The following is a 15,522-nucleotide window of genomic DNA, read 5'->3' as shown; positions in this document are numbered from 1 at the left end:
AAGGCCAATGGAGCTTGACTGCAGGAGCTCCATAGGACTGGGGGAAACAGAGACTCCAGTCTTAGCACACACAAGTTCTTGTGCATACTGGGACCCAGGGCAAAACAGTGATTTCATAGAAGCCTGGGCCAGACTTACCTGCTGGTCTTGGAGGGTCTCCTGGGAAGGCAGGGAGCAGCTGTGGCTCTCTCTGGGGTCATAAAAGCTGGTGGTGGACATATCAGGGAGTGTTCATCTATGTGAACTCTGGCTGGAGGAAGATATCTTGCTTGGCACTGAGATCTGGCCTCACCCAACAGCCTGTGGGCTCCAGTGTTGGGATTCCTCAGGCCAAACAACCAACAAGGTGGGAACACAGCCACACCCATCAGCAAACATGCTGTCTAAAGACTTCCTGAGCCCATAGCCACGAATAGACACACCCCTTGACATGGCCCTGCCCACAAGAGGACCAAGACCCAGGGTCCACCAACCAGAAGGCAGGCACTGGATCCTCTCACCAGGAAGCCTGCACAAGCCTCTAACCAGCCTCACCCACCAAGGGGCAGGCACCAGAAGCAAGAAAATTATGATCCCACAGGCTGCAGAACTGAGTGTGCAAACACAGGTCAGAACCTACCCTGGGACCCGCTAGTCCCTGGCCATTTGGTGATAAGAGGAAAGTGTATTGCTGTGACACAAAGGGCATCTCCTACTGAGGGCCACTTCTTCAAGGTTGAGAAACATAACTAAGCTACTACAGAAATTAAATACAAATAGAAATTTAAAAAAAAAGAGATGGCAAAGGAATATATTCCAGACAAAATGAACAAGATAAAACCCCAGAAGAACAACTAAGTGAAGTGGAGATAGGCAATCTACCCAAGAAAGAGTTCAGAGTAATGAACTTAAAGATGATCCAAGAACTCGGGAAAAGAATGGATGCACAGAGCAAGAAATTACAAGAACTTTTCATCAGAGAGTTAGAAAATAAGAATACAATAACTGAAATGAAAAATACACTAGAAGGAATTAATAGCAGAATAAATGAGGCAGAAGAATGAATCAGTGAGCTGGAAGACAGAATGGTAGAAATCACCACTTCAGAGCAGAATAAAGAAAATAGAATGAAAGTAAATGGAGACAGTTTAAGAGACCTCTGGGACAAGGTCATAGGCACCAACATTCACATTATAGAGGTCCCAGAAATAAAGGGGGAGAGAAATGGCCTGAGAAAATATTTGAAGAGATAATAGCTGAAAACTTCCCTTACATGGGAAAGGAAACAATCACCCAAGTTCAGGAAGCACAGAGAATCCCATAAAGGATTAACTCAAGGAAGAACACACCTAAACACATAGTAATCAAATGGACAAAAATTAAAGACAGAGAAAACATTAAAAGCAACAAGGGAAAAGCAAAAAAATAACATACAAGGGAATCAGCTGATTTGTCAGCAGAAACTCTGCAGGCCAGAAGTGGGTGGCATGATATATTTAAAGTGATGAAAGGGAAAAACCTACAACCAAGAATACCCTACCCAGCAAGGCTCTCGTTCAGATTCAATAGAGAAATCAAAAGCTTTACAGACAACAAAAGCTAAAAGAACTCAGCACCACCAAACGAGCTTTACAATAAATGCTAAAGGAACTGCTCTAAGTGGAAAAGAAAAGGCCACAACTAGAAACAAGAAAATTATGAGAGTGGTAGCTCACCTGTAAAGGCAAACTTACAGTAAATGTAGGAAATTATCCACACACAAATATGATCTCAAAATCAGTAATCATGAGAGGAGGAGAGTACAAATGCAAGATATTTTAAATGCATTTGAAATTAAGATATCAGCAACGTAAAACAATCATGTGTGTGTATATATATAGAGAGAGAGACTACTATACCAAAACCTCATGGTAACTGCAAAACAAAAATCTATAATGGATATAAACACAAAAAAGAAAAAGGAATCCAAACACAACACTAAGGATAGTCATCAAATCATAAGAGAAGAGAACAAAAGAGGAAAGGGAAAGAAAAAAGACCTACAGAAAACAAATTCAAAACAATTAACAAAATGGCAATAAGAACATCCATATCAATAATTACCTTAAATGTAGATGGGTTAAATGCTCCAACCAAATGACGCAGATTGGCTGAATGGATACAAAAATAAGACTCATATATACGTTGCCTACAAGATACCCACTTCAGATCTAGGGACACATAAAGACTGAAAGTGAGGGGATGGAAAAAGATATTCCATGCAAATGGAAATCAAAAGAGAGTGGGAGTAGCAATACTCATATCAGACAAAATAGACTTTAATATAAAGACTGTTACCAGAGACAAGGAAGGACACTACATAATGATCAAGGGATCAACCCAGGAAGAAGAAACAACAATTGTAAATTTTTATGCCCCCAACATAGGAGCACCTCAATGTACAAGGCAAACATTATCAGACAAAAAAGGAGAAATTAACAGTAACACAATAATAGTGTTAAATGACTCATTAGACCAGATGGACTTAATTGACATTTAAAGAGCATTCCATCTGAAAGAAGTAGAATACACATTCTTTTCAAGTTTACATGGAATATTCTCCAGGATAGATCACATGCTAGCCACAAAGCAAGCCTGAGTAAATTTAAGAAAACTGAAATCATATCAAGCATTTATTCCACCCACAATTCTATGAGATTAGAAATCAACTATAAGAAAACACTGTAAAAAACACAAACACATGGATGCTAAACAATATGCTACTAAACAACAAATAGATCACTGAAGAAATCAAAGAGGAAATCAAAAAATACCTAGAGACAGATAAAAATGAAAACAACGATCCAAAATCTATGGGATGCAGCAAAAGGAGTTCTAACAGGGAAGTCTGTAGCGATACAAGCTTACTTCAGAAAACAAGAAAAATCTCAAATGAACAACCTAACCTTACACCTAAAGCAACTAGAGAAAGAAAAACAAACCAAACCCAAAGTTAGTAGGTGGAAAGAAATCATAAAGTTCAGAGCAGAAATAAATGAAATAGAGACCAAGGAAGCAGTAGAAAAGATTAATGAAAATAAAAGCTCATTATCTGAAAACATTTTTAAAAGTGATAAACCTTTAGCCGCCTCACCAAGAAGAAAAACTAGAGGGTCCAAATCAATAAAATTAGAAATGAAAAAGGAGAAGGTATAACAGACACCACAGAAATACAAAGGACCATAAGACATTACTACAAGCAACTGTATGCCAATAAAATGGACAACCTAGAAGAAAGGGACAAACTCTTAGAAAGATACAACCTGCAAAGACTGAACCAGTAAGAAATAGAAAATATGAACAGACAAATCACAAGTCATGAAATTGAAACCGTGAATAAAAATCTTCCAACAAACGAAAGTCCAGGACCAGATGGCTTCACAGGTGAATTCTATCATACATTTAGAGAAGAGTTAGCACCCATCCTTCTCAAACTCTTCCAAAAAACTGCGAAGGAAGGAACACTCCCAAACTCATTCTATTAGGCCACCATCACCCTGATACCAAAACCAGACAAAGATACTACAAAAAAAGAAAATTACAGACCAATATCACTGATGTATATAGATGCAAAAATCCTCAACAAAATACTAGCAAACAGAATACAACAACACATTAAACGGGTCATACACCATGATCAAGTGGGATTTATCCCAGGGATGCAAGGATTCCTCGATATATGCAAATCAATCAATGTGATACATCATATTAACAAATTGAAGAATAAAAACCATATGATCATCTCAATAGATGCAGAAAAAGCTTCCGACAAACTTCAATACTCATTTATGATAAAAACTCTCCAGAAAGTGGGCATAGAGGGAACCTACCTGAACATAATAAAGGCCATATATGACAAATCCACAGCAAACATCATTCTCAATGGTGAAAAACTGAAAGCATTTCCTCTAAGATCAGGAACAAGACAAGGATGTCCACTCTCACCACTATTATTCAAGAAAGTTTTGGAAGTCCTAGCCACGGCAGTCAGAGAAGAAAAAGAAATAAAAGGAATACAAATTGGAAAAGAAGAAGTAAAACTGTCACTGTTTGCAGATGACATGATACTATACATAGAGAATCCTAAAGATGCCACCAGAAAACTACTAGAGCTAATCAATGAATTTGGTAAAGTTGCAGGATACAAAATTAATGCACAGAAATCTCTTGCATTCCTATACACTAATGATGAAAAATCTGAAAGAGAAATTAAGGAAACACTCCCATTTACCACTGCAACAAAAAGAATAAAATACCTAGGAATAAACCTACCTAGGGAGAAAAAAGAACTTTATGTAGAAAACTATAAGACACTGATGAAAGAAATTAAAGATGATACCAACAGATGGAGAGATATACCATGTTCTTGGATTGGAAGAATCAATATTTTGAAAATGACTATACTACCCCAAGCAATCTACACATTCAATGCAATCCCTATCATATTACCAATGGCATTTTTTTACGGAACCAGAACAAAAAATCTTAAAATTTGTATGGAGACACAAAAGACTCCAAATAGCCAAAGCAGTCTTGAGGGAAAAAAACGGAGCTGGTGGAATCAGAGTCCCTGACTTCAGACTATACTACAAAGCTACAGTAATCAAGACAATATGGTACTGGCACAAAAGCAGAAAGATAGATCAATGGAACAAGACAGAAAGCCCAGAGATAAACCCACGCACCTATGGTCAACTAATCTGTGACAAAATAGGAAAGGATATACAATGGAGAAAAGACAGTCTCTTCAATAAGTGGTGCTGGGAAAACTGGACAGCTATATGGAAAAGAATGAAATTAGAACACTCCCTAACACCATACACAAAAACAAACTCAAAATGGATTTGAGACCTAAATGTAAGACTGGACACTATAAAACTCTTAGAGGAAAACATAGGAAGAACACTCTGTGACATAAATCACAGCAACATCCTTTTTGACCCACCTCCTAGAGAAATGGAAATAAAAACAAAAATAAACAAATGGGACCTAATGAAACTTCAAAGCTTTTGCACAGCAAAGGAAACCATAAACAAGACCAAAAGACAACCCTCAGAATGGGAGAAAATATTTGCAAATGAAGCAACTGACAAAGGATTAATCTCCAAAGTTTACAAGCAGCTCATGCAGCTCAATATCAAAAAAACAAGCAACCCAATCCAAAGATGGGCGGAAGACCTAAATAGACATTTCTCCGAAGAAGATATACAGACTGCCAACAAACACATGAAAGAATGCTCAACATCATTAATCATTAGAGAAATGCAAATCAAAACTACAATGAGATGTCATCTCACACCAGTCAGAATGGCCATCATCAAAAAATCTAGAAACAATAAATGCTGGAGAGGGTGTGGAGAAAAGGGAACACTCTTGCACTGTTGGTGGGAATGTAAATTGATACAGCCACTATGGAGAACAGTATGGGGGTTCCTTAAAAAACTAAAAATAGAATTACCATATGATCCTGCAATCCCACTACTGGGCTTATACCCAGAGAAAACCATAATTCAAAAAGAGTCATGTACCAAAATGTTCATTGCAGCACTATTTACAATAGCCAGGTCATGGAAGCAACCTAAATTCCCATCGACAGACAAATGGATAAAGAAGATGTGTTACATATATACAGTGGAATATTATTCAGCCATAAACAGGAACGAATTGGGTCATTTGTTGAGACATGGATGGATCTAGATACTGTCATAGAGAGTGAAGTAAGTCAGAAAGAGAAAAACAAATATAGTATATTAACACATATATGTGGAACCTAGAAAAATGGTACAGATGAACCGGTTTGCAGGGCAGAAATTGAGACACAGATGTAGAGAATAAACTTATGGACACCAAGGGGGGAAAGCGGCGGGGGGTCAGGGTGGTGGTGTGATGAATTGGGCGATTGGGATTGACATGTATACACTGATGTGTATAAAACTGATGACTAATAAGAACCTGCTGTATAAATAAATTAATTAAAATTCAAAAATTAAAACAGAATAACTCCCAACAAACAAAAGTCCCAGACCAGATGGCTTCACAGGCAAATTATACCAAACATATAGAGAAAACATCTATACTGCTGAAACTGTTCCAAAAAAACTGCAGAGTAAGGAACACTTCAGAACTCATTCTATACTACAAAGCTACAGTAGTCAAAACAGTATGGTCCTGGCACAAAAACAGACATACAGATCAATGTAACAGGATAAAAAGCCCAGAAATAAACCCACCTATGGTCAATTAATCTATGACATAGGAGACAAGAATATACAATGGAGAAAAGACAATCTCTTTAACAAGTGGTGCTGAGAAATCTGGACAGCTACATGTAAAAGAGTGAGATAGAACATTCTCTAACACCATATAAAAAAACAAACTCAAAATGGATTAAAGACCTAAACGTAAGGCCAGATACTATAAAACTCCTAGAGTAAATCATAGGCAGAACACTCTTTGACATAAATCTCAGCAATATCTTTTCAGATCAGTCTCCTAGAGTAATGGAAATAAAAACAAAAATAAACAAATGAGATCTAATTAAATGTAAAAGCTTTTGTACACCAAAGGAAACCATAAGTACAACAAAATACAGCCTACAGAATGGAGAAAATATTTGCAACCAAAAAGAGTTTCATTTCCAAAATATACAAACAGCTCATGCAGCTCAATATCAAAAAAAAACAAATAACTCAATCAAAAAATGGGCAGATCTAAATAGGCATTTCTCCAAAGAAGATATACAGATGGCCAACAGGCAGATGAAAAGATACTTAATATCACTAATTATTAGAGAAATGCAAATGAAAACTACAATAAAGTATCACCTCACACCATTCAGTATGGCCATCATCAAAAAGTCTACAAAGAGGGACTTCCCTGGTTGTAAAGTGGCTAAGAATCCTCTTGCCAATGCAGGGGACATGGGTTCAAGCCCTGGTCCAGGAAGATCCCACATGCCATGGAGCAACTAAACCCATGCACCAAAACTACTGAGCCTGCACTCTAGAGCCCACAAGCCATGACTACTGAGCCTGTGAGCCACAACTTCTGAGCCCACATGCAGCAACTACTGAAGCCCACAAGAGGAGAGCCCATGCTCCGCAACAAGAGAAGCCACCACAATGAGAAGCCCACACACCGCAACAAAGAGTAGCCCTGGCTCACTGCAAGTAGAGAGAGCTCGTATGCAACAATGAAGACCCAATGCAGCCAAAAATAAATACATAAATAAATAAATTTATTTCCAAAAAAAGTCTACAAATAATAAATGCTGGAGAGGATATAGAGAAAAAGGAACCCTCCTACACTCTAAGTGGGAATTTAAATTGGTGCAGCCACTGTGGACAACAGTATGGAGGTTCTGTAAAAAACTAAAAATAGAGGTACCAGATGATCCAGAAATCCCACTTCTGGGCATATATCTAGATAAAACTGTAATTCAAAAAGTAACATGCACCCCAATATTCACTGCAGCACCATTTACAATAGCTAAGACATGGAAGCAACCTAAATTTCCATCGACAGATGAATGGATAAAGACGTGTGGTATATATATATCCAATGGAATATTACTCAGCCGTAAAAAAAGAATGAAATGATGCCATTTGCAGCAACATGGATGGACCTAGAGATTATCATACTAAGTGAAATAAACCATACAAGTAAGAGAAATATCATGTGATATCGCTTATATGTGGAATCTAAAAAAAAACAGATACATATGAACTTACTTACAAAGTTGAAAGTGACTCATAGATATAGAAAGCGAAACATGGTTAGCAAAGGGGAAGTTGGGGGGAAGGATAAATTAGGAGGTTGGGACAAATATATTTATACTACTGTATGTAAAACAGATAATCAACAGGGATCTACTGTATAGCACAGGGAACTATACTCAATATTTTGTAATAACCTATAAGGAAAAAGAATGTGAAAAAGAATTACTGAATTACTGTGATGTATACCTGAAACTAACACAAACTATATTTCAATAATAATTTTTTGGATTAAAGACCTAAATGTAAGGCCAGACACTATCAAACTCTTAGAGGAAAACATAGGCAGAACACTCTATGACATAAATCACAGCAAGATCCTTTTTGACCCACCTCCTAGAGAAATGGAAATAAAAACAAAAATAAACAAATGGGACCTAATGAAACTTCAAAGCTTTTGCACAGCAAAGGAAACCATAAACAAGACCAAAAGACAACCCTCAGAATGGGAGAAAATATTTGCAAATGAAGCAACTGACAAAGGATTAATCTCCAAGATTTACAAGCAGCTCATGCAGCTCCATAACAAAAAACAAACAACCCAATCCAAAAATGGGCAGAAGACCTAAATAGACATTTCTCCAAAGAAGATATACAGAGTGCCAACAAACACATGAAAGAATGCTCAACATCATTAATCATTAGAGAAATGCAAATCAAAACTACAATGAGTTATCATCTTACACCAGTCAGAATGGCCATCATCAAAAAAACTAGAAACAATAAATGCTGGAGAGGGTGTGGAGAAAAGGGAACACTCTTGCACTGTTGGTGGGAATGTAAATTGTTACAGCCACTGTGGAGAACAGTATGGAGGTGCCTTAAAAAACTACAAATAGAAATATCATATGACCCAGCAACCCCCCTACTGGGCATATACCCAGAGAAAACCATAATTCAAAAAGAGTCATGTACCAAAATGTTCATTGCAGCTCTATTTACAATAGCCAGGACATGGAAGCAACCTAAGTGTCCATCATCAGATGAATGGATAAAGAAGATGTGGCACATATATACAGTGGAATATTACTCAGCCATGAAAAGAAACGAAATTGAGATATTTGTAGTGAGGTGGATGGACCTAGAGTCTGTCATACAGAGTGAAGTAAGTCAGAAAGATAAAAACAAGTACCGTATGCTAACACATATATATGGAATCTAAGGGGAAAAAAAAAAAGGTCATGAAGAACCTAGGGGTAAGACAGGAATAAAGACACAGACCTACTAGAGAATGGACTTGAGGATATGAGGAGGGGGAAGGATAAGCTGGGACAAAGTGAGAGAGTGGCATGGACATATATATACACTACCAAACGTAAAATAGATAGCAAGTGGGAAGCAGCTGCATAGCACAGGGAGATCAGCTCAATGGTTTGTGACCACCTAGAGGGGTGGGATAGGGAGGGTGGGAGGGAGGGAGACGCAAGAGGGAAGAGATATGGGAACATATGTACATGTATAACTGACTCACTTTGTTATAAAGCAGAAACTAACACACCATTGTAAAGCAATTATACTCCTATGAAGATGTTAAAAATAATAATAATTTTTTAAAAAAAGAATACAGCCAGAAAACAAGGAAAAAATAAAACTAACTTGGAGCCTATAAAGAAAATTTGAAGGATTATGATTCAGTTTTTACCATTCTAGTCCATTCCCTCAACACATAGTTCACTCCTTCAAAATATAGATTCATATCTCCTTTAACTGTCAAAATGTTTTCAGAAGTATATTGTTCTCTTGTTATTCTGTTCCATTATTTTGACTTTCTTTTTAAAGGACTCAAATTATATTGTACATATGCTTTTTGAATTGAGCTTATATGTTTTATACAATAAAGTCTACCCATCCCAAATAAACTTTTTTTAAAAAAAACATGGGTATTCTCCCACTATCCATAAATGCATATAGATTGGGAGGCAGCCAAGATGGCAGAATAGGAGAGCCCTGAGCTCACCTACTCCAACAGGTACACCAAAATTACAACTATTTACAGAGCAACTATTGATGAGAAAGACCAGAAAACTAGCAGAAAAAATCTACAACTAGAGCTGTAAAGAAGGAAGCACAATGAGATGAGTAGGAAGGGCAGAGACACTGTATAGTCAATATCCACACCCCCAAGGAGGCGACCCACAAACAGGAGGATAATCACAATTTCAGAGGTTCTGCCCAAGGAGCGAGGGGTCAAAACCCCACATTGGGCTACCCAACCTGGGGGTCCTGCACCAGAAAGATGGGTCCCCAGAACATCTGGCTTTGAAGGTCTGTGGGGCTTGCTTTCAGGAGAGCCAGAGGGCTGTTAGAAACAAAGACTTCACTCTTAAAGGGGACATAGTAAACCTCACATGCTCCACAAGACCCAGGGCAGAAGCAGTAATTTGAAAGGAGCCTGGGTCAGACCCACTTACTGATCTTGGAGAGCCTCCTAGAGAAGCAGGAGGCAACTTGGACTCACCTGGAGACATAGACTCTGGTGAGTAATGGGGACAAAATGTACAGTGTGGGAAACTTATAAAATCAAGAATAATATAGTATCTTTGCACAATGACAGATGGTAACTACACTTAACATGGTGAACATTTTGTAACGTATAGAAATACAGAATCACTATGTTGTGCACCAGGAATTAACATAGTGTTATAGGTTAATTATACTTCAAAAATAAATAAACAAACTCATTGAAAAGGAGATCAGATTTGGGGTTACCAGAGGCTGGTGGGAGGGGTAATTTCCAGTTAGAAGATAAATAAGTACTAGGGATGTAATGCACAGCATGATAAATGTAATTAACACTGCTTTATGTTATATATGAAAGTTACTGAGAGAGTAAATCCTAAGAGTTCTCTTCATAAGGAAATATTTTCTCTTTTCCTTTTATTTTGTATCTATATGAGGTGATAGATGTTTACTAAACTTATTGTGGTAATAATGTCACGATGTAAGTCAAATCGTTATGCTATACACTTTAAACTTATACAGTGCTTTATGACAACTATATCTCAATAAAATCGGAAGAAAAAAATAAATGCATATGTTTATTTCTCATCCAAATAAACATTTTCATTGTGTAGTAATACACATAAATATGCTTTCCTCTAGTGCTTATTTGTATGTTAATTGCTGCCTTGGTCATTCTGAGAAAGACTGAATTCTTTTGTCTAAGAAACGCCTCAGTTAGAGGTGGCTGTGCAACTAGAGACTCTTGTTGACCTGTGAAATTGCTTTTCCAGGTGTCTAAAATTGTGGATGTTATTTATAAACAATTGTGTGGAAATGCTTCTCCCATTTTGAAGCAAGTTATGTTGAGGGTCATTACCTTGTTGACACGTACTTCACCAAAGAAGGTCATCTTTCAACTTATGGACTACCCAGTCCCAGCAGACAAGTAAGGCCCCTCTCACCCCTTCCACAGAGTTTGTTCAGTCTCCAGAGTCAGAGAGACCTGAACAAATCAGATCTGGTTTCTTTTTTTCTGAAAGAGAATATCTATTTTTGTACCACATAGGATGATTGTAAGGCTTAAACAAGATCATCTATAGTATTCATATCTTCGTAAAATATGTGGCACACAGTAGACCATCAAGAAATCATAACTGTTGTTATTATTTATCTGAGGATTTAAATTGTGTTCTGCTGCATATCCCACATTGAAAAACCTCTTCTCAAACTTATAATGGTTTTTTCCCCACATGTGATAAAATTCATAGTGTTTTTTCTCATTTATGAAGGACAGACATATTTCCAACCACCAATTAAATCATAAAACATTTCAAATTCCCAGGTATAATTGGGAATTTTACCTGTCCCTGTCCCTTAACTGTTTATCTGAAATTCATGATCCAGGGTCATGAGAAATATTTAAGAAGAAAGTATGCTAAGGTGAGCCTACGTGACACTATGAATCTAACAGCCACGTTAGAGGAGCTTATTAAATCACACCACTGCATTTCTATAGTTTGGACATTGGAAGGGAAGGTATTACTTCTCTACTATTAACAGTATAAAAGGCAGGAAATTACATTATGGAAAGGATTCAGGCTTTGGAAACAAATGAAAATGAATTGCATCCCAGCCTTGACCCTTATATCCTGTGTGACATCATGTAAGTTTCATAAACTCCTTGATCCTCAGTTTCCTCATCTGTGAAATGAGGAAAGTTCTTTTCATCTATAAAGCTGTTATATGGATTAAATTAGTTAATGTCTGTTAAGAGGGCAATGAAATCAACAAAATGCTAAACCAATTATATGACCGACTTTCTATTTCCAACTTAAAGATTGTATTTTTTAGGAAGCTTAAACTCCTATTTTACTATTTAGAAAATTCTTGGAAACTAAAAATATTCATAAGACTCAGTGTTTTCTCATTCAGGAACTAAGTACCCACTGTGTGTAAAGTTACCAGCCTTCAAGCATTTTGTTGAGGAGAGTGAATATACCCATATGGATATAAGATAAAAGCTTCCAATGAATCCATTACAAACACTGTGTACTGAGGAGGTACAGAAAGCAAACATAATTAGAATTAGGTGAAAATTAAAATAGTCACTAGCAGGTCTTGTGCAATAGTAGGTGAGGATTGAGGTAGAAAAACTGGGATTTGTAGGTAAGCTCAAACAGAGAAACAGAAAGAAGGTGTGATCAAGAGGTAAGAGAATGAGACAGGGCTTGAGAGATTTGATGTCCATGCGGTTCTAAGCATGGTACTACGAATAAGCCCTGCAGATAAAAGCAATTGAGTACTGGGGTTCTAGAGAGATAGGTGTGTCCATGTTCTGAGGGACCAGGCCCCCATATTAGGAATCTAAATGCAAAGAGAAAGAACAACAGAGTTCAGAACCCAGCATGGCTTGACATATAGCAGTTTTTAAGATGAGCAATAGTAAGAATAATCTTGAAGTGTGACAGGTATGTAGGGAAAGGAGCTCAGGAATTGGAGATTGAGAAGTCAGCGTTCTAGTTACATCTGTGTCACTGACTATATGTGTGACATTTGGGGATATGGCTCAGTGTTTTGTTTTGTTTTTTTTTGCGGTACGCGGGCCTCTCTCACTATTGTGGCCTCTCCCGCTGCAGAGCACAGGCTCTGTGGCCATGGGTCACGGGCCCAGCCGCTCCGTGGCATGTGGGATCTTCCCGGACCAGGGCACGAACCCGTGTCTCCTGCATCGGCAGGCGGACTCTCAACCACTGCGCCACCAGGGAAGCCCTAGTTTTTAAATTTAATTTTCTAATTTTTAAGTTATGTAGTTTTTCTTTAATTTAGTTAGCTTTTTACCTAGTTTTTTTAATTGATATATTTATTTATATATTAATTTGTATTTCCGTACCAGTTTTTAAATACTCTATTATCCCTAGACAAACAAGGTCACAAGGTGGGAGGGAAGAGTATGGAGTACAGAAAGCTGATCAGTTCCTGATATTGAGCTGGACAGGTATTTAAATAGCAGTAGGAAATGAACTTGCAGACTTACAGTCTGTATTTTCCACAAGACCATATTGAAATTCTTCCCCTGTTTTCAAGGACAAGAAACTTAATGGGATCATTTGGAAATGGGAATATCAGTTAGTTTTGGACTTGTCTGCAGTTTCTTCGCACTATGAAGATGTAAAACCAAGACTCTTTTCCTGATTTGTGTCACAGTGTTGAGTAGGAAATGAAAAACGTATGATTTTCATTATCGGGGATGGGGGGCTGTGTTTGCAGCACTCTGATGCTGATGTGGCAGGCAGCTGGTTCTGAGTCAAGTGTGGCTCCACTTGTGCTGAAGACAATCTTGTTGATACTGAAAGGAAAGCCTGGGACAGTGGAAGAAAGAAAAACGGAAAGAAGACATTTCTCTCTTGACACTACTAACATGATGCCCGTGGCGGTAAATAATACAATGAGTGTTTCTTTTTCCTGGTGTTGTTTTCTTAGTCGTGAAAATCCCTATCTGCTCGCAGTCTGAGTCATACTTCCTTGACACAATCTGGCTCTCATTCATTCATTCATTCATTCACTCAACACATATTTATTGAATGCCTACTACATGTCACACCTCGATCATGAAGCTTACATTCTTGTAAGAGACACAGACAATGAACCAAAAAAATGTGTTATGTGTCAGATGATACAAAGCTTAGAAGAGATATAAAGTGGGGTGGGGAAAAGAAAGTGGCAGGGAAGGTTTAGGTAAATTGGTCAGGGCAGGTCTCTCTGCTGCAGTGACATCGAATCAGAGACCTGAATGAGGTGAGGGAGTGATCCTTGCAGATATCTGGGCATGAGAGTTCTAGACAGAGAGAAGGGCAAAAGCCACGTGGTGACGGGAGCTTACCTGGTATATCAGTGAAGCAAGGAGGCCAAAACATCTGGAGAGTACTGAGCAAGGGTGAAGGTGTAGGAGATGGTATCAGAGAGGTAGCCACCAGCCAGATCACACAGACTCTTGATAGGCATGTGAAGGCCAAACCTCATTTGTGTCCATCATTATATATCTCCCAAGCACCCAAATCGCCACTCCTGGGAGTAAATTCAAGTCTTGCAGACATATAAGAGGGGAAAAACTGGATAATCCTCCACAAATGTGAGGTGGTGAGATGTGTTTCTCTGATAGAGTGGGTATTGTAGTGGTCAGTAGACCAAAAAATTTGTTAGTTGACCTGGCATGCCCCTCCTTAAATATTTCACTGCCCTGGATTGTTGAAGCACTGGGAGGACCTGGGTTACTGGCAAGACTATTCTTCATGAGCACATAGGCATGGAGCCTTGGGAGGTATGCCTTCCTTGAGAATCAGCTTGCTTCCTGCTGGTTTGGCAATCAGGCACTGTTGATAGTGATTTGGGAGCCCATGGTCAGAGAATGCTTGGTGCAGTTCCTGCTTCAAAATGGACTGAGTAACTGTTATTGAATGAATGAATACACATGCATGCTTCAGGCTTCCTTCAAGGAATTTGGGGGAGGAGTTGCAGAGTCCCTGCCTTTCCACCCACCTCACCACTGCTGACTGGGTTTAAAAGGAGATGGTTACATTCTTGACTCCTTTTTCCTTCCCTTATAGGCATCCCAGGCCCTGTGCACATTGCTGCCTATTGGTTCTTACAAGAAAGCGGTGGCCCAGTTTTTCCCCCAGCTCTTGATGGCCCTCATGCTTCAACTCTATTACACTAGCAACCTGAGACTGATGACAGAGGACAGGACTTTGTGAGATACTAGTGGTATAAGAAATGAGCTTCCAGCTGTCAAATATTTCTACTCCCTTGGGTTCATGTGGAACTATATAATCCCTTGTGCAGTATATTCATTTATTACAGTTTTCTCTCCTCTGCAGGGTAGGATGCCTTTGGAAAAGTAACTATCCTAAGTACCTAGAAGTAAGCTGGGACCTTCCCTGAATGTGTATGCAGTATATAAAAAACCACTCCCACAGAACACGGTTTATTCCTGCCACAAAGGGAAGCCACCACGCAGAGAGAGAGTAGGGAGGAAAAACAGGTCCAAAACCAGACATGTACTAGCTCTGCCATTTACTCTGATAGTGATCTCTCAGGGTAAATTACGTGTAAGGTAAAAATAATGTGCACACAAACAGTAGTGGAAGATGGCGGAAGAGTAAGACACGGAGATCACCTTCGTCCCCACAGATACACCAGAAATACATCTACACGTAGAACAACTCCTACAGAACACCTACTGAACGCTGGCAGAAGACCTCAGACCTCCCAAAAGACAACGATTCATCCC

The 15,522-nt window shown here is 38.5% G+C and overlaps 1 protein-coding gene across 1 annotated transcript in view; it reads left to right on the top strand.

Annotated features, from left to right (window-relative positions):
• The window catches only part of MROH9 (maestro heat like repeat family member 9), a 97,628-nt gene that overhangs the window by 55,365 nt on the left and 26,741 nt on the right, over window positions 1–15,522 (top strand). Inside the window, exons 10-12 of the mRNA XM_060141844.1 lie at window positions 11,027–11,181; window positions 13,503–13,668; window positions 14,840–14,982. Coding sequence (XP_059997827.1) covers window positions 11,027–11,181; window positions 13,503–13,668; window positions 14,840–14,982 — 464 coding nt within the window. The remainder of the gene's footprint in view (window positions 1–11,026; window positions 11,182–13,502; window positions 13,669–14,839; window positions 14,983–15,522) is intronic.

The sequence above is a fragment of the Lagenorhynchus albirostris genome, chromosome 2, assembly GCF_949774975.1.
Source record: "Lagenorhynchus albirostris chromosome 2, mLagAlb1.1, whole genome shotgun sequence".
NCBI classification, from domain to species: domain Eukaryota; kingdom Metazoa; phylum Chordata; class Mammalia; order Artiodactyla; family Delphinidae; genus Lagenorhynchus; species Lagenorhynchus albirostris.
The sequence above is the reverse complement of the archived record's forward strand: the minus strand, read 5'-3'. Positions and strand labels throughout refer to the sequence as shown.